Raw genomic sequence first — 18836 nt, 5'->3', positions numbered from 1 at the left:
TTCCCTGTTCGCACTTCTGAGGAGAACAAGCAGCTGGGGGCAGTGACATCTCGAGGTTCAGCACCAGGGCCCAGGGCCCTTTGTAAGGCTGGGTGGTCTCCCTGGGGCAGGGAGGAGGCTAAGGCTAAGGGCAAGGGCTCCCAGCAGGTTTGCACATATGCTGCGGATGGACAGATGGTTTCCCCACGGCCACAGCCAGCAACAGCCAGCCACGCCCTGCTGACAGGGTGCCCTGCTGACAGCCTGGCACTTTCCTGGGGCTTGCTTTGATCTGCACCACGGCCCGTGACCCCCTTAGCTCATCCTGGGGCCAAGATCAGGCAAAGCCGCAGGCTGATACAAAGGTGGGCTTGGGCACTTGATGTCCAGCCCAAGTTCCTGGGAGGGGGGGGGCAGGAACTGGGAGGCTGTCTGTGTCAAACCCCAAGAAGGGCCCCAATTCCACCCAAGCCATTAGTTTTCGTTAATTTATTAGCCCATGATGGGAACACAGCTCTCCCCACACAGAACACACCAGTAGCCAACACACATCCTGAGGAAACCATCCCTCCCTACTCCCACCTCACTGCTCTAGGAGAAGGTCACGCCCCCAGGGCTGTGCGCGGCCCCGTGGATGTGGCCCCTCTCAGACCCCCGTATCCTGAGGCTCAGGATATGGAAATGCTGATGAGAGGTCACCAGAAAGTCTGGGCTGATTCAGCAAGGGTCCCCATCCTGCAGAGAGAGGACTCAGGGTCCCGGGAAGGCAGGATCATGAAGATCACCCCTATACACGATGAAGGACCTGTTTCACTCCGCATCCACAGTCTCCCAGCCTCCAGGGAGACCCCATCAACATTCACCTCCAAGAGATTCCAGGGGCTGTCTGATAGCAGATGACGGGCCATTCTTACCCTTCAGCACATTTCTAAGACTCGCTTCCTGGGAAGCTGGGCACCAGGTGGACGGGGTACGGATTTCAATATCTGGTTGGGTGCTGGGGGGCTGAAAGGATGGCTCTGCTATGACTGAATCGGACCCCCGCTCCTTCCCTAGGTCTGAGGCTTTGAGAAGAAGTCCCCATTCCTAAGTGGAGTGGTCCAGTCTGGGAGCTCTTCTCTACAGAGTGGGGAGCCAGCAGCCAGAATCCTGGGTTTTTCTTCCACTAGGATGCCCAGGCTGGGCCGAGGCAGCAGATGAGGAGCATTGAGGTTTCTGAGCCCTAAAGTGAATTTTCCCCTAAATGAGGGACTTGGAGATGGGGAAAGGGATGCTTGGGGGAGTCCCTGTGCGTCATACTGATCCTCATGAGAGGCCACGAGAGATAAGATCCTTCTTAAGAGGCCCCGGCAAGGCACATCTGAGAACCGAATGGGGTGCAGGTGAGGGGTGGGCAGTGTTAGGAAAAGGCTTCTACTAGAGACAGGTCTCCCTTGGCATCGGGTTCCATCGGGAAGCTTGGGGTCGCTTGATGCTTTTGCTCAGGAACCTGTCTCAGTCTCCATCAGTGGGCCCCAGAAGGAGAGCATGCTGGGAGGGCCGGCTCAGAGCTCCATGTTCCACCACGGGAAGGGGAAGGGCTGCCGGCGCACGTTGGTGCCGCAGTGCACCTCACCGTGCAGCATGTGGTACGGGGTGAAGTCGTCGATGAAGGTGCAGTGCAGGCCCAGCGGCTCCAGCAGGGACCGCACCTTCTCCTCCAGGCAGCAGCGGCCATTGACGAGGGGCCCGAAGGGCTTCGGGATGCCCAGGAACCTGCCCAGCACCAGCATGTTCACCTGCAGGCCGGAGACGGTGAGGGAGGCAGTATTTTACTGTCAGGCTCTCAGGCCCCTCCTCACCCTCATTTGGCTGCACTAGGAGCTCCGGCTCGGCTCTGAGTGGCCTTGGCAGTTTGTAGTGGCCGTGCCTTGCGGTGTGGGATGGGACCTTGGCTAGTGAGATCTCTGTTACACTGTGCACGCCTACAGCGCTCTCCCTGCTGCTGCTGCAGAAATCAAACTCTGCGGCTTAGCCGATGGGACCAGACTCTGGGGGATGGAGAGGTAGAGTTGAGGACACCCTACCAGTGTGTGTTGAGGGGACCCCAGGAGAGGAGGATGTCCAACCCACGATGGACTGATCGGATCCCCTCTCCACGACAGACGGAGTCGACCTTGTGGGGGAGGGGAGTCGCCCTCTGCCTGGCTCTGCATCTGCCATGGGTGACCATATTCACATTCGTCTCCAGGGACAGAGAAGCAATGGGAACTGAGCTTGAGGAAGTGGGACAGACATACAGACCCTCCGCCCTTGGCTTCATATCATCCCTCCAGGCAGGTATCTTGCGTCCCTCTCTGGCTAAGCCAGCCTGAGTGGCCCTCCGCTCCTTGGAAACACAAGAGCCTGAACCTGTGCACCCCTTCTTGCGTATAGACACTCGCTGCAAGGCTGCCTTAACCACAACGAAGGAAGTGGTGACAAGAGGCTTTGTTGCAGTAGGGGAAATCAAGGCCACCCAAGATGAGCCATAAAAGGGAGAGCGGAGGAGAGATGAAGTAGTGTGTGTGTGTGGGGGGGGGGGGGTGTAGAAGGCTCCCCAGGTGGCTCTGAAGATGGGTGAGTTGCACCCCTCGGAGGATGGAGGTCGGAAGGGGCGCTTGGTGATCTAGTGCAGTGCCGCTCCATGTGTGGTCCTCAGGTACGCGTCAACATCACCCCAGAGCTGCTGCCGCAGGACCAGGCAGGGCCTCCAGCCGCACAGCTGGTTCAGACGCTTGCTCAAGTTCTACAAGCACCAGAGGCTAAGCCTTCCCAGCTCACTCCATTAAAGGACACTTCTTCCATGAAGTCTTCTCAGATCCCCGGGCCTACCTCTAAGGCTCAGAGTGCTTTGCCTGCCTCTGAAGTCTCCCGTCACTTTGTCACAGTGTCCCATGCCCCAAAAGGCAAAGTAACAAATGATTTCACAACCACATCACAAGATTCGGCTTGTAGGTCTGGCCGGCACCTGTCTCTGCCCCAGCCCCACAGCGCCTTCCCAGAGAACCAGAGCTTCTTTTCAAGTTGACAGTCCCTGACAGGGGCAGGGGACCCAGTAAGCAAGGTAAGCACGGGCTTACTTGTGCCTACTTATTAATCTGTAGTGAACCGTTTCACCTGCTTTTTACTGTTCACCACAGAATAGTCAGTAAGCACAAGTAAGCCCTTGCTTAAGGCTTAAGGCCCACCGTGCTTTATGTACTAAATCATAGCAACAGGCCCACATTAGGGTGAAGCGTATGTCCCCTTAGCAGATTGCCTGGAAGCCCCATGAGAGCAGGACACCCCACAGGGCACCCCCACTAGTGTGGAGTCACTGAGCAGCCTTGAGTCAGGAGACAGGAAGCATGCCACGCACTTCACAGAACCACAGGCAACTACTTGTTCACCCCACAGAGATCGTGCAGGTCCCTGAAGGCCCTTGATTGAGCTCAAGCCGCTGAGCACTCTGCAGCGACCATACTGGACTGGTGGTTCTCCTGTCTGCTCTCCCTGCCACCTGCCACCAGCCACCAGTCCCAGACACACGTGAGACCAAATGCCTAGTCCTCTGGCACACCAGTGGGTACCCCTGCCACCCCTGCCTCACCAAGTCCGGGAAGTAGGCAGCTGCCTTTCTCCGGTCCGTCTTGAAGAGCTGGGGGATGTCGATGATGTCGTGCTCCGTCAGGCCCAGCTCCCGCTTCAGCACCTCGCGGTTCCAGTCGATGCAGCTCTGGGAGGTGAGGAAGTAGAGTTGGGGACACCCTGCCAGTGTGTGGGGGGGGTCCCCCAGGGGAGAGGGATGTCCAAGTGCCTGCAGGTCACTGTCCAAGCGAACCTTCTTTCTGCCCACCCCTGCCCAAGTCTTATCCTCCAGAACGACTGAACATGGGAGTGGTCCAGGGCCCCATCTTTGCCCCCTAGTCTGCTCCCATGCCTCCCTCCCGCAGGGGTCTCACTCAGCTCCATGGCTTAAAACACCCTCTGGTCACTGGCCATCATGCACGTGTCTCTCAGCCCACCTCCTTCCTGATCACTGGCTCCACCTCTGTACTGGGGTGTCCATCAGATGGGTCCAGGGACAAACGAGCCCTTCATTAAATGCCCCCAGTTTCCCAGCCTGACGTGCTACCTGTTTCCTGCTGGACCTGCCCAATGACGCGTCCCTGCATACAGCAAACAGAGAGTGTGTTTCCTCGTAAGCAAGAGCAGCTCCCTCCTCTGATGGCCTGGCATCGCCCAGAGTCACAGCCGAAGTCCTGCCAGCGGACCAGACCGCGGGGCTTCACGTGCCCTGGCCTTCCCTTCTCCTCCTGGACTCCAGGCCCCGTATTCCACCCCAGGCTCAGCATGAGCACCCATGCTCTTCCATCTGCCTGGATTGCTTCTCCTCTGCATATGTGCCCGACGCCCCGAGCACTTTCCAGCCTGAGCTGCCAGGAGCCTGTGAACCCCAGACTTCCATTCTTGCCCCGCCCCCACCCATGCCCTCCCTTTAACCAGGAACCACTGAGCTTGTACCTGCACAAACTTATTGTAGTTGATGAGGCTGTCATTGGAGAGGATTTGGTTGATGGAGATGGGACTGACCTTCCCGTCACCTGAAGGGGAGAGCAGCATCAGAGAGGGGCAGGAGCAAAGCCAGCAGTGAGGGCCACCTGCTCTGGGAATCAGGCAGGCCAAGGTCATGGCAAAGCTACTGCCCGGTGAGTCAGCAGCTCTCTGCCTCATCCTGATGCTGGGTGGGCACTGCCCAGCAGGGCTTGGCTTGGCCACTCTGTATGGTGGGCGGGGGGGGGGGGCTGAGGTGCATGAGGGGCAGGCTGTCCCTGGGCTGTGCATGACACCTGTGTTGGAGTTCATGAGAAGTGCTGCCACCTTGGACTGGGTGCTCACAAGGCCCCCAGGACATTGGGGGTGAGTCCTGGGCTTCTGGCTAGTGGGGAGTTGGACACCATTGGGTCCTGTCCCTGCCCCCAGGTGGTGAGCACATGGCCAAGAAGGTCCCCAGAGGCCCAGCTTGCCTTGCCTGCCTGATGGGGTACCGGTGGAGATGGGGCTGGTCAAGGAAGAGGGTGTCAGAGCTGACAGCTCATGGCCCCAAGGCTGCCACTTGCGAAGCACAATTGTGCACAGGCCCTATGAGGCCCCAGCCAGCCTCTCCTTTCACCCTCCCTGCAGCGCTGCTGGGGTCGTGGGGTACATGGTGGGAGGCTAACTGCAAGGTCAGCAGTTGGGAACTACCAGCTGCTCCACAGGGGAAAGACGGGGCTTTCCACTCTTGTCAAGAGTCTCAGTCTCAGAAATCCACAGGTGTAATTCTACCCTGTCCTATAGGATCACCATGAGTTGGCATCAACTCAATGGCACAGAGTTCTCTGCTTGCTTCTGGCAGCCGCACAGGTGCACAGCAAGGAAGGAGGCAGGGGTGATACAGCCAGTGTCTGGCCTTTCAGGGCTAGGGACTGAGCCCCAGAAGGAGCCTGGATTTCAGTCCCATGCCCACCGCCCACCACCCACCGCCGACCTGTCAGTGAGGCCTGTATGTTGTCAGGATGCTGACAGGTTTCAGGAGTTTCCAGACTCAGACAGACCAGGAAGAAAGGCCTGAGGATCGACGTTAGATATCAGCCAGTGAAAACCCTACAAATTCCCAGTGGCTCCATCTGATATGAATCAAGGGGACGGCACTGGACCAGGAAATGCTCAGCTCGGCTCATTGCGCACGGGATTGCAATGACTCAAAGGCAGATGGGGAAACTGAGGCTCAGAGAGGGAAAGGGACTCGCCCAGAGTCACACAGTTAGGAAACGGGGCCTTGATTTTAACAGATCCTGGGCGCATCAAAGGACTCCAAGTCTACACCAAGAGAGAGGGCTCCCCCGCACACCTGGGGGTCCCTGAACCCCCTCCACCCCTCTGCAGTCACCGCTGCGGTGGAGTCCCAGCTCTGGAGTTGTTGCTGAGGCCTCTGTGTCAGCCACCCCCTTCTCTGAGTCGCTGATTCTTGGGGGAGTGACAGAGGTAACAGAGGGGCCCTCTCCCAGGCTCCTGTGCAGATCACAGGGGGTGTACAGGAAGGTGTGCTGGCCCTGAGGCTGCAGGAGGCCATGCCCTGGTGGTGTGTCGGGGTATTGCAGAGTATTGTGGGATGTGCGAGGGTCCAGCATCAGGGGGTAGCAGCCGGCTCTCCCCTACCACCAAGTTCACACAATGTGTCTGGCTGGGACCAGCCCAAAGCATGGCCATCCGGTCCCACCCTGAGATGCTGGTGCCGCCCTGAGCCCAGCCCTCTGTCAGCCCAGGCTCCGGGAGGTGGGCCTGTTTGTGAGTAAACTCCCAAGTCCCCAAGAGGCACTACATCAATCGGTGGCTTTCGCTTACAAAAGACAAAGCTCTAATTCTTAATCCATGAGTGCAGAGTCCCCGGGCCAGAAGCACCAGTCACGTGTCGGGGTGGGTGGGGGAACCGCCCCCCTGCCCCCACCCTGTGTCACCACGCTTCCTCTGAGCTTCCGGCCTCCATCTCTGCAGGGCACCCAGGGGCCCGGGGTTGGGAAAGGGGGCCGAATGGGGCAGGGTGGGTGGCGTCTGGAGAGAGGGGTCGCACGTCCTGGACCGCAGCCTGGTTTTCCCGTTTGCCGTCCCTTTTCCAAGTCCAGGCGTGCCTCGCAGTAGATAGGGGGCTGTTAGGAGCAGGGGCCACTTTTACCCACCTACAACCCCTTCAAAGAGGCACGCCCTGCCGTGACCCCACTTCTGCTTTTCCTGGAAGAGTCGGAAGCAGGCGCTGGGGCTGGCCAGCAGCAGCCGGAAGCCCTGTTTGGAGGGGATAGAGCCAGGTCAGGTTCCAGAGTGCAGGGCCCTGTCCGGTCCTGCAGGGCAGCCCCCCCACCCCCACCCCTCTGCCCTTACCTTCTCATCAGGCGTAGGGACAAAGCTCAGAAACTCATCCACGTGGCCCACCGCCAGCCAGTCCACGAAGAGCTCCACGGGCGGCTGCACCCTCTGGGCGTGGAGGAAGTCCCGCACCACCTGGGTGACCCTGCGGCCGCTCGACCTGGGGCCACGGGTTTGAAAAAAGTCAGGCAATTGAAAAATCTAAGCAGCATGGAATGGTGCGGGTTCAAGGGGTTTGCAATATCTGAATTTTAAATACAGGAACATGCATATGTGAAATTGCATGCATACACGCATGTCACAGCGTGGGCAGCCCTCGGCATCGTTAGGGCAGCATGAATCCGAATCCACTCGTGGGGGCCTAACAACAACCTCAGTCACAACTGTATAGCTGATCTGATGCTTAGTGACCCTGCAGAGCAGAGGAGAAGGGCTGCCACAGAGTAGAAAGCCTCCTCTCTCTTCCACCAAGCGGCTGGTGGTTTCAAACTGCTGACCTTGTGAATAGCAGCTCAACACGTAACCAACCACTATGTGGGTTTTCAGGAAGGCAGACACAGTCCAGGGCCCACCAAGCCCCACTAGATAAATGAGTCCTCCGGCCTAGTCTCATCTATTCTGGGAGACTGACTTCACATTCAAATCCCTGGGCCTGGACAGTTCTTCCTAAATCTAGCTTATATGCCTCTTACTGCAGCCTCACCTCTTTGGACATCAGCGAAGTGTACAAGATCACCCAGAGAGGCCTCTTACCCCCATCGTTTCATGTCAGTGAATTTAAACTCTCTTCCTAATTGGCCTTCTAAAGTTTTGAATGGCATGACCCACAGGACCCCTTTCTGTAGGGTCATGTATTTGGTGGCAGTTAACCCCCTCCTAAAAGGAGTCCTGTCTGTGCTGTCAGGCAAAAGTTGAGCCACCTCGCGCGCCCCCGCACCTCGTTCTCTGCTCCCATGTAGATTCGGGGTCTCAGAAACCCCACGGTCAGGATGAGTGATGTCAACGTGATGACAATGGGTCAACCACCCCCACCCCCCCAAAGCTTGGCTCTTGAAGAGTTACCGTCCCGAAAACCCACCAGGGCCATTGTACCCTGTCCTATAGGGTCGCTCTGAGCGGGAACCGGCTTGGTGGCAGTGGGTTTGGTTTTGAGGGGTCTGTTCTAACAGCCTGGCAGACTTTGGTTGGCCCCGTTGCTTGGTCTCCTCCACGGCCCACGACCTCACAGTCTGATGCCCTTTCTTTCTCTTCCATCGAGGCCCCGGACACATCGTTCTCTTTGGGTCACTGCCTTTGTTCTTTTTATGACCCACACCTCCCTTCTCCTCTCAGGAAGCCGCCCAGTGTTAGTCAGCGACGAGAGGCACACACACGCGTTGACTGCATGTGACCTCTCCCAGGAGAGCAGAGACTTGCAGCTCTGGGTACGCACGGGTAGACTCGGCCACCGACTGCCTCTCGTTCAGGGTCAAGTCCCACTCCCTCCTGTGAGGTTCCCGCACATCCTCCCCTGGCCCACTGCCCAAAGTGGAGACCTTCCTGTCCGCCCAGCGGGCGGGCACCACAGGCAGTCTGCCCTCACGCTGACCCGCGTGTGCTGGCCGGGTGGGGTGTCTGAAAAGTCTGGGGGATGGATGACACCAGATGCCGGGGTCATTTTGGCATTGTCAGGGCCTGCGATCTCCCCATTTACTCCTCCCCTCCACCACGGGGTTGAACGGGATGATCTTAGGTCTCTGTCACTAGCTTCCTTAAGCTCCCTACAGTAAGGGTGGACAGCCTGCTCCTCATGGGGGAGGGTGGTGTCATGGCCCCTACCCCCATCCTCCATCACCACCCCACCCTCAGCTCACCCCAGGAGGGCTTCTCCTGCACCTCTCTCACCCAGGCAGGTTGCCCCCAATGAGGATCCTTCCCAGGGGGTACTCTTGTCCATTTGCCACCACCGGGGGGCTGACCTCCAGGTTCCCGAAGGAGTCCAGACCACTCACGGACTTGTCTCGTGGTTCCCGGGTCACGTAGCCGAAATCTGGACCCTGGTGGGGGAAACCAAGTCAGGCTGAGGCTTGAGCCAGGAAGAGCAGGAGGGGTGGGGTGGCCTGCCCATGCCTCAGATGACAGTCCAAGACATAGATCTGACCTGATAAACAGTTCTGGCAGGCACCCGGGCCACTGTTGGGAAGCTCTCTCCACTGCTTAGTACAAGAGTGTTAGTCCCCGGGTCAGGGGGACAATGGAGAGCATTGGTTGACTCCATGACGGCCTTACACCTAACCCTCTACCCCAGTGGTTCTCAACCTTCCTAATGCCGTGACCCTTTCAGATAGTTCCTCATGTGGTGGTGACCCCCCAGCCATAAGTTTATTTTCGTTGCTACTTCATCACTGTTCTTTTGCTACTGTCATGAATCTGGCGACCCCTGTGAAAGGGTCGTTAGATCCCCAAAGGGGTCTCGACCCACAGGTTGAGAATCACTGCTCTACACCTCCTTCCTGCCAAGTCCAGCCCAGGGCGGGTCTTTGTCTGCTCTAGAGTGGCCTGTCCCTGGGACCAGGAGGCTGGCAAGGCCCCTCTGAGCCTCAGGCTTCCAACTCCAGAAAGGGCAGGGCTCCCAGGGCCATCTCCTGGAAGGACCTTGGATGACCTGGAGGGCCGGGTAAGAGCTCCTAATGTCTGTGTGGCCCAGTCGGGGTTTGGGAGGGGCCCCTGTCCTCCGTGGCACCTTCCTCAAGGGGGCCTGGTCAGCAGCAGCAGCAGCAGCAGCAGCGTCAATTCCCTCCACATTATCACCAAGTAAATGCCCCTTAACAGTGTGCGCTCCCTCTGTGGCAGGCACCGAGACAGTGCCTGGTGTGGGGGACGCGTTACAGCTTCACCCATCCCGTGAGGCTGGGCCCAGATGACACTTGTTTGGGTGTGGAAACTGAAGTTCAGAGAGGGGAAATGATTAGGGCAAGGTCACACTGCACATGAATGGTAGAGCCCAGGCTGTCCCTGACTCAGAGCCTGCATTCTTAACAATGGCACTGGCCGGCCTCCCCCATTTAGGGACGCCAGATTTGGCAAATACCAGCTAATTCTGAATTTCAAATAAACAACTATATTTTGTAGTCTCGGATGGCTCATGCAATATTTGAAAGACCGACCATTGGAAAACATGGTCTTGATGATAGAAAAATGGTGGCAATTACAGGACAGAAAATTTCAAGGCTGACTTCTTGGAAATATCATTTTCCAACAACAGATAGATGGACTATACATGTGGACCTCACCAGATGGAGTACTCAGAAACCAAATGGACTAAATGCGTCCATTGAACCAAGGCCGGGAGCTGACTGAGGAGAAGGACGCCAATTGCTCTGGTGCAAGTTAAATTGAACCTGAAGGAAGTTAAAGCAAGTCTACAAGACCCAAACCATGGCCCGGATATCCCATCTCAAGAACAGCTGAAATGTACTTCACGTGAATGACCTGTCGAGTCATCAGGCAGGACATCAAGGACACCATACATGAAGAAAGCCAAAAGTCACTCAAAAGACAGGAAAGGAAGAAAAGCCAAAATAGATGGTAGAAGAGACTCTGAAACTTCCTCTAGAACAGCAGTTCTCAACCTGTGGGTCGAGACCCCTTTGAGGTCTCTGGATTCATAACAGTAGCAAAATGACAATTAGGAAGTAGCAATGGAAATAATTTTATGGTTGGGGGGGGGTCACCACGACATGAGGACCTGTGGCGGCATTAGGAAGGTAGAGAACCGCTGCTCTCAAACATGCTCTGGTTGTTGTTAGGGGCTGCTGAGTTGATGTCGAGTCAGAGACCCCCATATAATAAAGTAAAATGCTGCCTGGCCCTGCGCCGTCCTCCCAATGGCTCTTATGTTTGAGCCCGTTGTTGCAGCCACTGTGTCCGTCCACCTTGTTTTCCCTGCCCCTCTGCTTTACCAAGCACGATGTCCTTCTACAGAGACTGGTCTCTCCTGATAAATAATGTGTCCAAAGTTCATGACATGAAGTCGTGCCACCTTTGCTTCTAAGGAGCATTCTGGCTGTACTTCTTCCAAGACCGAGTTGTTTGTTCTTTTGGCAGTCCATGGGACGTTCAGTATTCTTCGCAAGCACCGTGGTTCAAGTTCATCCATTGTCTGTGGTCTTCGTTATCCAATGTTCAACTTTCACATGCACGTGAGGCCACTGAAAATATGGCGTGGTGCAGGCACATCTTAGTCCTCAAAGTAACATCCTTCCTTGTAGCACTTTATAGAGTCGTTGTTCAGCAGATTCATCCAGTGCGGGGCGTTATTTGATCTTGAACATGGAGGAGCGAAAGTGAATGAACGAACTGATTACGTCAAAGAGGAGCTCGAGAAGACAAAGTCAAGTATTACCATGAAGCGTGCAAAATCTGGAATTCGAAAACCCCAAGAGAACAACAAGCTCAACATTTCTCAAGCTGAATAAAAATTAAAGCCTGTGTTGCATTCCTGAAAGACCGTATGACCAAGATATCGAACGATGCAGAAAACATTGAGGGAAGATCGAGAGAATACACACTCACTGCACCAAAAAGGCCTGGTTGGTGTTTCACTATTTCAGAAGGTAACATGTAACATATGAGCCAGAACTGACGCCACTGAAGGGAGAAGTCCAAGCTGTGTGAAAGGAAAGCAGGAGCGGGGAAATGAGCCTCCAGGAATCACAGACCATCCACTGAAATGTTTCAACGAATGGACTCGACACGCGATGCTCACTCCTCTAGGCCAAGAACTTTGAAGGACAGCTACTTGACCGACTGACTGGAAGTGCTCCAGATTTGTATCTATTCCAAAAAGAGGTGATCAGACAGAATGCAGATGGCATTATCAAACAATATAATTAACACCACAGGCAAGTAACATGTTGCTGGAAATCATTAAAAAGCAGATCGAGCAGGATATCGACAGGGAACTGCTGGAAATCCAAGTCTGACTCAGAAGAGGACATGGAGCAAAGGATATAACTGCTGGTGCAGGGGGATCTTGATACACAGAGAATGTCAAAAAAGATGTTTGCTCTGTTTTACTGACCATGCCAAGGCTTTAGGAGCCCCACAAGCCCCTCTGTGAGAGAAATACAGGCCTATCTACGCCCTGAAAGAGTTACAGGCTTAGGAACTCATGGGGGCAGTTCTACCCTGTCTTAAGGGGTCACTGTGAGTCAGCATCGACTCAATAGCAGTGAGTGTGAGTGAGTCCCAAGGCTTCAGACACTGTGGATCACAGCCGATGAGGGACAGCATGGAGAAGAATGGAAATTCCAACACTGGGTTGTGCTCAGTGAGAACCTGTACGGTGACCAAGAGGCAGTTGTTCAAACAGAATTAGAGTACAGCATGGTTTGAAATAACGATAGGGGTGTCTCACAGTCGTGTCCATTCACCATACTTATTGCATCTGTGCACTCAGCAAGTAACCCGAGAAGTTGGAGTCCATTAAGAAGAATGAGGTCCTGGCTATCAGAAGGTATAGCATCTGGGGTCTTAAAGGCTTGAAGGTCAACAAGCGGCTCAGAAGCAACAAAGTCTACATGGGAGAAGCACACCAGCCCGTGTGATCACTAGGTGTCGATGGGATCAGGTATCAGGCATCATCAGAACAAAAAATCATATCATTGTGAATGAGGGGGAGTGCGGAGTGGAGACCCAAAGCCCATCTGTAGGCAACTGGACATCCCCTTACAGAAGAGTTGCGGGGAGATGAGTCAGTCAGGGTGCAGTGTAGCAATGATGAAACATACAACTTTCCTCTAGTTCCTAAATGCTTCCTCCCTCCTGCCCCCTACCATCATGATCCCAATTCTACCTTACAAATCTGGCTAGACCAGAGGGTGTACACTAGTACAGATAGGAATGGAAACACAGGGAATCCAGGAGAGATGAACACTTCGGGACCAGTGGTGACAGTGGTGATACCGGGAGGGTAGAGGGAGGATGGAGTGGAAAAGGGGAACCAATCACAAGGATCTACATATAACTTCCTCCCTGGGGGATGGACAACAGAAAAGTAGGTGAAAGGAGACGTCAGACCAGGCAAGATATGACAAAATAATAATGTATAAACTATCAAGGGTTCATGAGGGAGGAGTAGGGGGGAGGGAGGGGAAAAATGAGGAGCTGATGCCAGGGGCTTATGTGGAGAGCAAATATTTTGAGAATGATCAGGGCAATGAATGTACAAATGTGCTTTACACAATTGATGTATGTCTGGATTGTGAGAAGAGTTGTATGAGCCCCTAAATAAAGGATGAAAAAATCCATGAAAAAAGAACTAACAGATCAATAAAGCAGAAACTGGGTGCAGAAAATAAAAAGAAGAAGGAGGCCCCAGAATTCGAGGAAGATGCTCCATCAACCCGTGATCTGCAGATGATACACTCGCTTCCTGACAGCGCAGAAGACTTGAAGCACTTTTGAAGATCAAGGACTCCAGTCTTCAGTTTGGCTTACACCTCAGCAGAAAGAAAACAAAACAAAATCCTCACAGTGGTATCCATAAGCAACCTCACGACAAATGGAGAAAATGCCGACATGGTGCAGGATTTCAAGTTACGTGGATCCACAGAAGCCCAACCCAACCCGAACCACCTCACAGCCATGCAACAGGGCAGGGTAGGACTGCCCGGCGGGTTTCCCAGACTAACTGTTGACAGCAGTAGAAAGTCTTGGTAGAAAGACTTCAGAAACAGGAGTCAAGATCCAACTCTGCTCCCAAGCCCTGTTTAAAGGGCTGAGAAGTAACCCTGCCTCGTTGGCCCTGTCCTAAGCCCTGGTACTTTCCATCACATCACCCGCAGGCCAAGCTGGGCAATGGAGAAGGAAGGCTGGTGTCGAAGACTGTGAACTGCACCGTGGGCTCCCAGGGAAAGGAGCCCGTCTGTCCGGGAAGCAGGATGGCCTGAGTGCTCCTTGGAAGCAAGGACAGCATCCTCCGTGTCCTGTATTTTAGGCACACTGCCACGGAGGGACCAGTCCTTGGAGAGGGACATCATGCTGGGGGACGCAGAGGAAAGCCCTCAGTGAAATGGATCGACACAGCGGCTGCAACAGCGGGCCCCACCAAGCCCAGGACTTCGAAGATCCCACAGGACTGTCAACAACAGAACAACTTGGACTGAAATGTGACGTGTTGCTCATTTGACCGTCAGAGTGAACTGATAGCTGGCAGACCTGCCCCCGGCCCCAGTGACAGAGGCCCCGCTGCTGCCCCCTGCAGGCCACACCCCGGGCTCCACACCCCTGGCCTTGTGGCCACTCACCAGGATGCGTTTGTAAGGGAAGTCCTGCAGCTCCCCATTCCTCGGGGAGTCGAAGACCACGGGGAAGGTCTTGTGCGGTGCCTGAATGTAGCCCAGCTCCATCTCATCCTGCCGAGAGAGAGAGAGAGAGAGAGAGAGAGAGAGAGAGAGAGAGAGAGAGAGAGAGAGAGAGAGAGAGAAGAGAGAAGAGAGGAGAGAAGAGCTAGGATCACTGTGGGGAAGGAAGGCTGGTCTCTGCATCAGAACCGGGTGAGACAGAGGCAGGGAGTGGACCGGAATGTGGACCAGCCATGGGGGTGATGCCACGCTGGGCGAGGGCAGAGAGCCACACACAGCGAGTGCCCAGTGGCCTGACTCGGGCAAGCAGGCCGGCTGGCCCACAAGAGACACCTCAGGCCTCCACAGATGGTCTGAGGGCTTACCGGGTAGACAAGGGTGCAGGGACCTGGGGGCGTGCCGACCTGCCTCCTTCTCAGACCGATAAACACAGCCAGGTCAGGGCTGGCCTCTCTTGATCGCACAGGCTGGTTGCCGGGACTCAGAATCCGCTCGAAGGCAGTGAGGTGGTTACTTATGAGGACAGTGAGGGACAGAGAGGCCCAGTTACTTGTCCAAAGGTGCACAGCTGGTCAGGGGCTCCAAACCACCCAACAAGAAGCCCGCTCGCCACGCGCCCGGCAAAGAGCGGCGTCTTTTCACTTCTGGGCCGTTCCTCCGGCACGGACAGAGACTCATGGCTGCCTGTGTGGCCCGTCTCATCCCGTCTCATCCCTCCTGCCACTGTCGTCAGTCGGATCGCACCCAGGGAAATCTCCAAAGAGCTCCAGACTTAAAGCAGACTACTCTCTGCCAGTTGAGTTGGTGGCTCAGTGGTAACGTGTTGGGCTGTGATCTGCATGGTTGGCAGTTCAAAACCACCAGGCAGCTCCTCAGGAGAAGATGAGGCTTTCTATTCCTGTAAAAAGCTACAGTCTCAGAAACCCGCAGGATTGGCTCTACCCTGTCCTATATTTTTGCTGTGAGGGAGAATCAACTTGATGAGTTTATTGTTTGGTTTTAAGAAGACTTCAGCAGCTGTTTTTGGTTAAAGGGATGAAGATTATCAAAGGGCAATCTGGCCCCAAACTTTTTCAAATATCATGTGACCTTCTATCCCAGAGTCACCATGAACTGCTCCATGTTACAGATGTAAAGGGCCCCAGTTAAGTAAGCTGCTCACCATAAGGTCAGTGGTTCAAACCCACCAGCTGCTCTACAGGGGAGAGATGAGGCTATCTGCTCCTATAGATATATACAGTCTCAGAACACCTATAGAGCAGTTCCACCCTGTCCTTTAGGATGGCCATGATTCGGAATCCACTCAACAGCAGTAGGATATTACACGGGGACGTTCCGTTACTGATCCAAAGATTCACACCCAGCCCACCTAGCTCAGAGTCCTGCCTTGAACGACCTCGCGGTGTGAACCCCCAGCCATAGGGAAAGCTCCTGAGCTTGGCATTCATGGTCTCCCAGCCTTTACTCTGCCCTGGCCAAACGGAGCCCTGCGCCTCCCGTCAGAGGGTGTGCCGACGCTGGCTCGGCCTGCACAGCCTAGTGGGGACAGCGGATTCCCACCACGGCCCTGGCAGCGCTGCGGTGCCCTGAGCTCACGTGTGGTGGAGGTGACTGGGTGCCTTGTAAGAGCAGCCTGGCTCAGTTCATTCTGCCTCGCAGAGACCCCCACGTGTGTCTGAATGGGGCTCCTTGGGGTTTTCAACAGCTGACGTTTTCGAGATCTCTAGACCTTTCTTCCAAGGCACCGGTGGGTGGGTCGGACCTTCCAACCTCCCTGGGGAGCAGCAGAGCATGGTAAGCCATTTGCACTCCTCAGAGATTCTGGGGGCTGGGGAGGGGGCTTGATTATTCAAATGCACAACCTGCTGCCATCCAGTGGACCCCACCGCATCGTCACCCGATGAGGTTGTCACAAAGATAAGAGAAATTGGTGTGAAGTCGGAATCGTGACCAGGGCACCGGCAGATCTGGTCCAGCTCAGAGCAGATGCCACCTGCTCCAGCCCCTCGGCAGCCCAGTCACAGCCCAGAGCAGCGTTTCCCAACCTTGCTCAGGCCAGGACCCTTTCACGCAGTTCCAAATGTGGTGGTGACCCCCCCAACCATACAATTATTTTTGTTGCTACTTCATCACTGTCATTTTGCTGCTGTTATGAATCGGGTGACCCCTGTGAGAGGGTCGTTCGAGCCCCATAGAGGTTGCGACCCACAGGTTGAGGACCGCTGGCTTAGAGCGAGGCTTCTCAGTCACAGCGCAATGGAGGCCTAGGGCAGATCCCTCTCTGCTCCTAGGACTGTCCTGTGCACAGTAGGGTGTTGGAGGTCATCCACTCACTAGCTGGCAGTAGCACCACCACCCTTTGCCAACCACAGATGCCCCAGACATGCCACGTGTCCTCCGTTGTCCACGCCTGGCTAGGCGGGAGTGGATCAACAGCAGCAAAGTGCGCCTCCAAGTCCAGAGTGTTCTAGACAGGGGGGAGCGTTCGGTGGCCATGGTTACCTGGATCCAGCGGTCATTGCGGTTCTCATCCTGTGGGCAGATGGTCAGCTTGCAGCCTGCCATCTTTGCCAGCTCCGCCACGGCGTTCACAAAACACGTGTTGTTCCTCACACTGCAGACAAGCCCGGGGAGGGTGGCTCAGGACAGAGAGCAGGGCCTGGGGCTGCGGGGGCCGCCAGAGCCCGAAGGACGCCCACCAGCCCTCAGCCTCACCGGCACACGTAGACTTCCAGGGGCGGCTGGGTACTGGGCGTCATGATCCAGGGTGCCACCCGGAACACCACGGTGTCCGTGAAGATTGGGGTCTCAGAGAAATCCTGTGGGGCAGCCGAGAAGGCGGGAGAGCACTGGGTTCAGAGGCCTGGGTGCCCGCTCCAATGTCCTTCTTGTCACCCTTGAGCACGTCACTTGCTTCTCTGAGTCTTTGTTTCTGGAGAGCAATCCCAGGGGAACCTGAAAGTCTGGGATCTCTAAGGAATGGAGCCCCCTTCCCAGCCTCCCTGTACCTCGTTGGAGTCATCCAGCAGGGTGACATGGAAGGAGATGAGTCCATTGAAGCCGGCGTCAGGGAAGGCAAGGCCTTCCACGAAGAAGTGCTCCTCTTCACCATGGAAGCGGGGCACCACGTACGATACCTTGTCCTGGCCTAGCACATGCAGGTAGGCCTCACACGAGTCCTCGGGACCTGCGGGTGGGGAAGACCAGTGGCCAGAAGTCCTAGTGGGCCCGGGGACTTCACGGGGTGCCACAACAGAAGTAAAAGATGCGCAGTGTCGCCAACCGGAAAATGCAGGTCGGGCAGTTCCCGCCTTGCACCTCACTGGCAGAGGTGAGAAGGGAGCATAATATTCAGTGCTGGTGAAGCTGCAGGGAGAGGCCATTCCCCCTAAGGCAGCGAGTCAGATTGATAGCCACAACAGCCATGGACTCCGGCATACCATCTGTCTGTCTGACAGTGGACATGGTGTGGGCAATGTTTCACTCTGTTCTACGTGAGCCAGAGCCAAATTCCCTGACCGCTAACACAACAGCTTCTGTATCGTTAGATCTTTTTAAAAACCGAGCGTCTTTATTGTCTACATTTGTATTTTTAAAAAGGTGTTTTGTATGCCTCTCTGTATGTACTGAGACCACAGATTGTGGGTGCATGAGACATGTTATCAAAGGGCGAACTCCGAATTATGAAGGGGCAAAATCCTCACATCTAGGACTGACTTTAAAATACTTAAGTAGAATAGCAAAGTGTGGCGAAGGACGTGAATGGTGCCGGCTATCGGAAAGAATAGTGTCTGGGCCTTGAAAGCTTGTTTTAAAACAAGCAGCCATCTAAGTGGGGTCCCAGCCAAGCCCACCTGGAAGAAGTACGCCAGTCCTTGTGATCCAAGACTTGTAAATAATAAAAGTCAACGTCAGAGGAGAAAGCTGCTTTAGAGCTTAAATGCTGAGCACCAGGCTTGCAGAAGGCTGTGGCTGACGGTGAAAGAGCCCCAAATCCAGTTGCAGAATTCCCACAGGGATTGCGGTGCCATTGGCTTCCCTGGGCCCACTGACCAGGAAGGCTTTCCCTCCGGCAGAGTGCATGAGACAGTGAATGAACACAGATTCCGTTAGGTTAAATGTTACCATCTTAGTATTTGGTTTCCTCTCGGACCCATTTTAAGTTTTGTTCTGGTTTTTGTTATGTTCTGCTTTCTTTCGGAGGGAGGTTTTCCTGTGTTTTATTTTATTGTTGATGATTTGGGGGTGTATATGTTTCTTTATATGAATCTAGGATAAGGAAATCTATAGAGACAGTAACTAGAACAATAGTTTTTCGGGTTATGGCAAAAGGAGCCTGAGGGGGCAGCGGGGAGCTAAAGAGTACAGAAATGAAGGAAATGCTCTCAACTTGTAGCGTGGCTGCACAGGTCTTCCACAGCCATTGGGGGTGGGTGGGGCAGACCCCAGCGGAACAACAAAGGCAGTGTGAGGGAAAAGAGAGAAGCCCTTGGAGATGATTGTCTCTGGGGGGTGGGCGCCGAGCATTCCCGGTCCTGTTCTCTCTACTTTCGCTCACCTTTGAGCCTCTTTTTGGTCTCAAACATTTCTTCACATGCCTAACGTAAG

The 18836-nt window shown here is 55.0% G+C and overlaps 1 protein-coding gene across 1 annotated transcript in view; it reads right to left on the bottom strand.

Moving 5' to 3' along the window:
* Positions 1-1523: 1523 nt before the first annotated feature.
* PADI3 (peptidyl arginine deiminase 3) overlaps positions 1524-18836 on the bottom strand; it is a 34410-nt gene continuing 17097 nt past the window's right edge. The window contains exons 7-16 of the mRNA XM_075562472.1: positions 17237-17415; positions 16944-17047; positions 16731-16842; positions 14172-14279; positions 8767-8918; positions 6898-7042; positions 6699-6801; positions 4504-4583; positions 3590-3715; positions 1524-1757 (exon numbers count right to left, since the gene is read on the bottom strand). Of these exons, the coding sequence (XP_075418587.1) occupies positions 1524-1757; positions 3590-3715; positions 4504-4583; positions 6699-6801; positions 6898-7042; positions 8767-8918; positions 14172-14279; positions 16731-16842; positions 16944-17047; positions 17237-17415 (1343 nt within the window). The remainder of the gene's footprint in view (positions 1758-3589; positions 3716-4503; positions 4584-6698; positions 6802-6897; positions 7043-8766; positions 8919-14171; positions 14280-16730; positions 16843-16943; positions 17048-17236; positions 17416-18836) is intronic.

Source organism: Tenrec ecaudatus, chromosome 1, assembly GCF_050624435.1.
Source record: "Tenrec ecaudatus isolate mTenEca1 chromosome 1, mTenEca1.hap1, whole genome shotgun sequence".
NCBI lineage: Eukaryota > Metazoa > Chordata > Mammalia > Afrosoricida > Tenrecidae > Tenrec > Tenrec ecaudatus.
The sequence above is the reverse complement of the archived record's forward strand: the minus strand, read 5'-3'. Positions and strand labels throughout refer to the sequence as shown.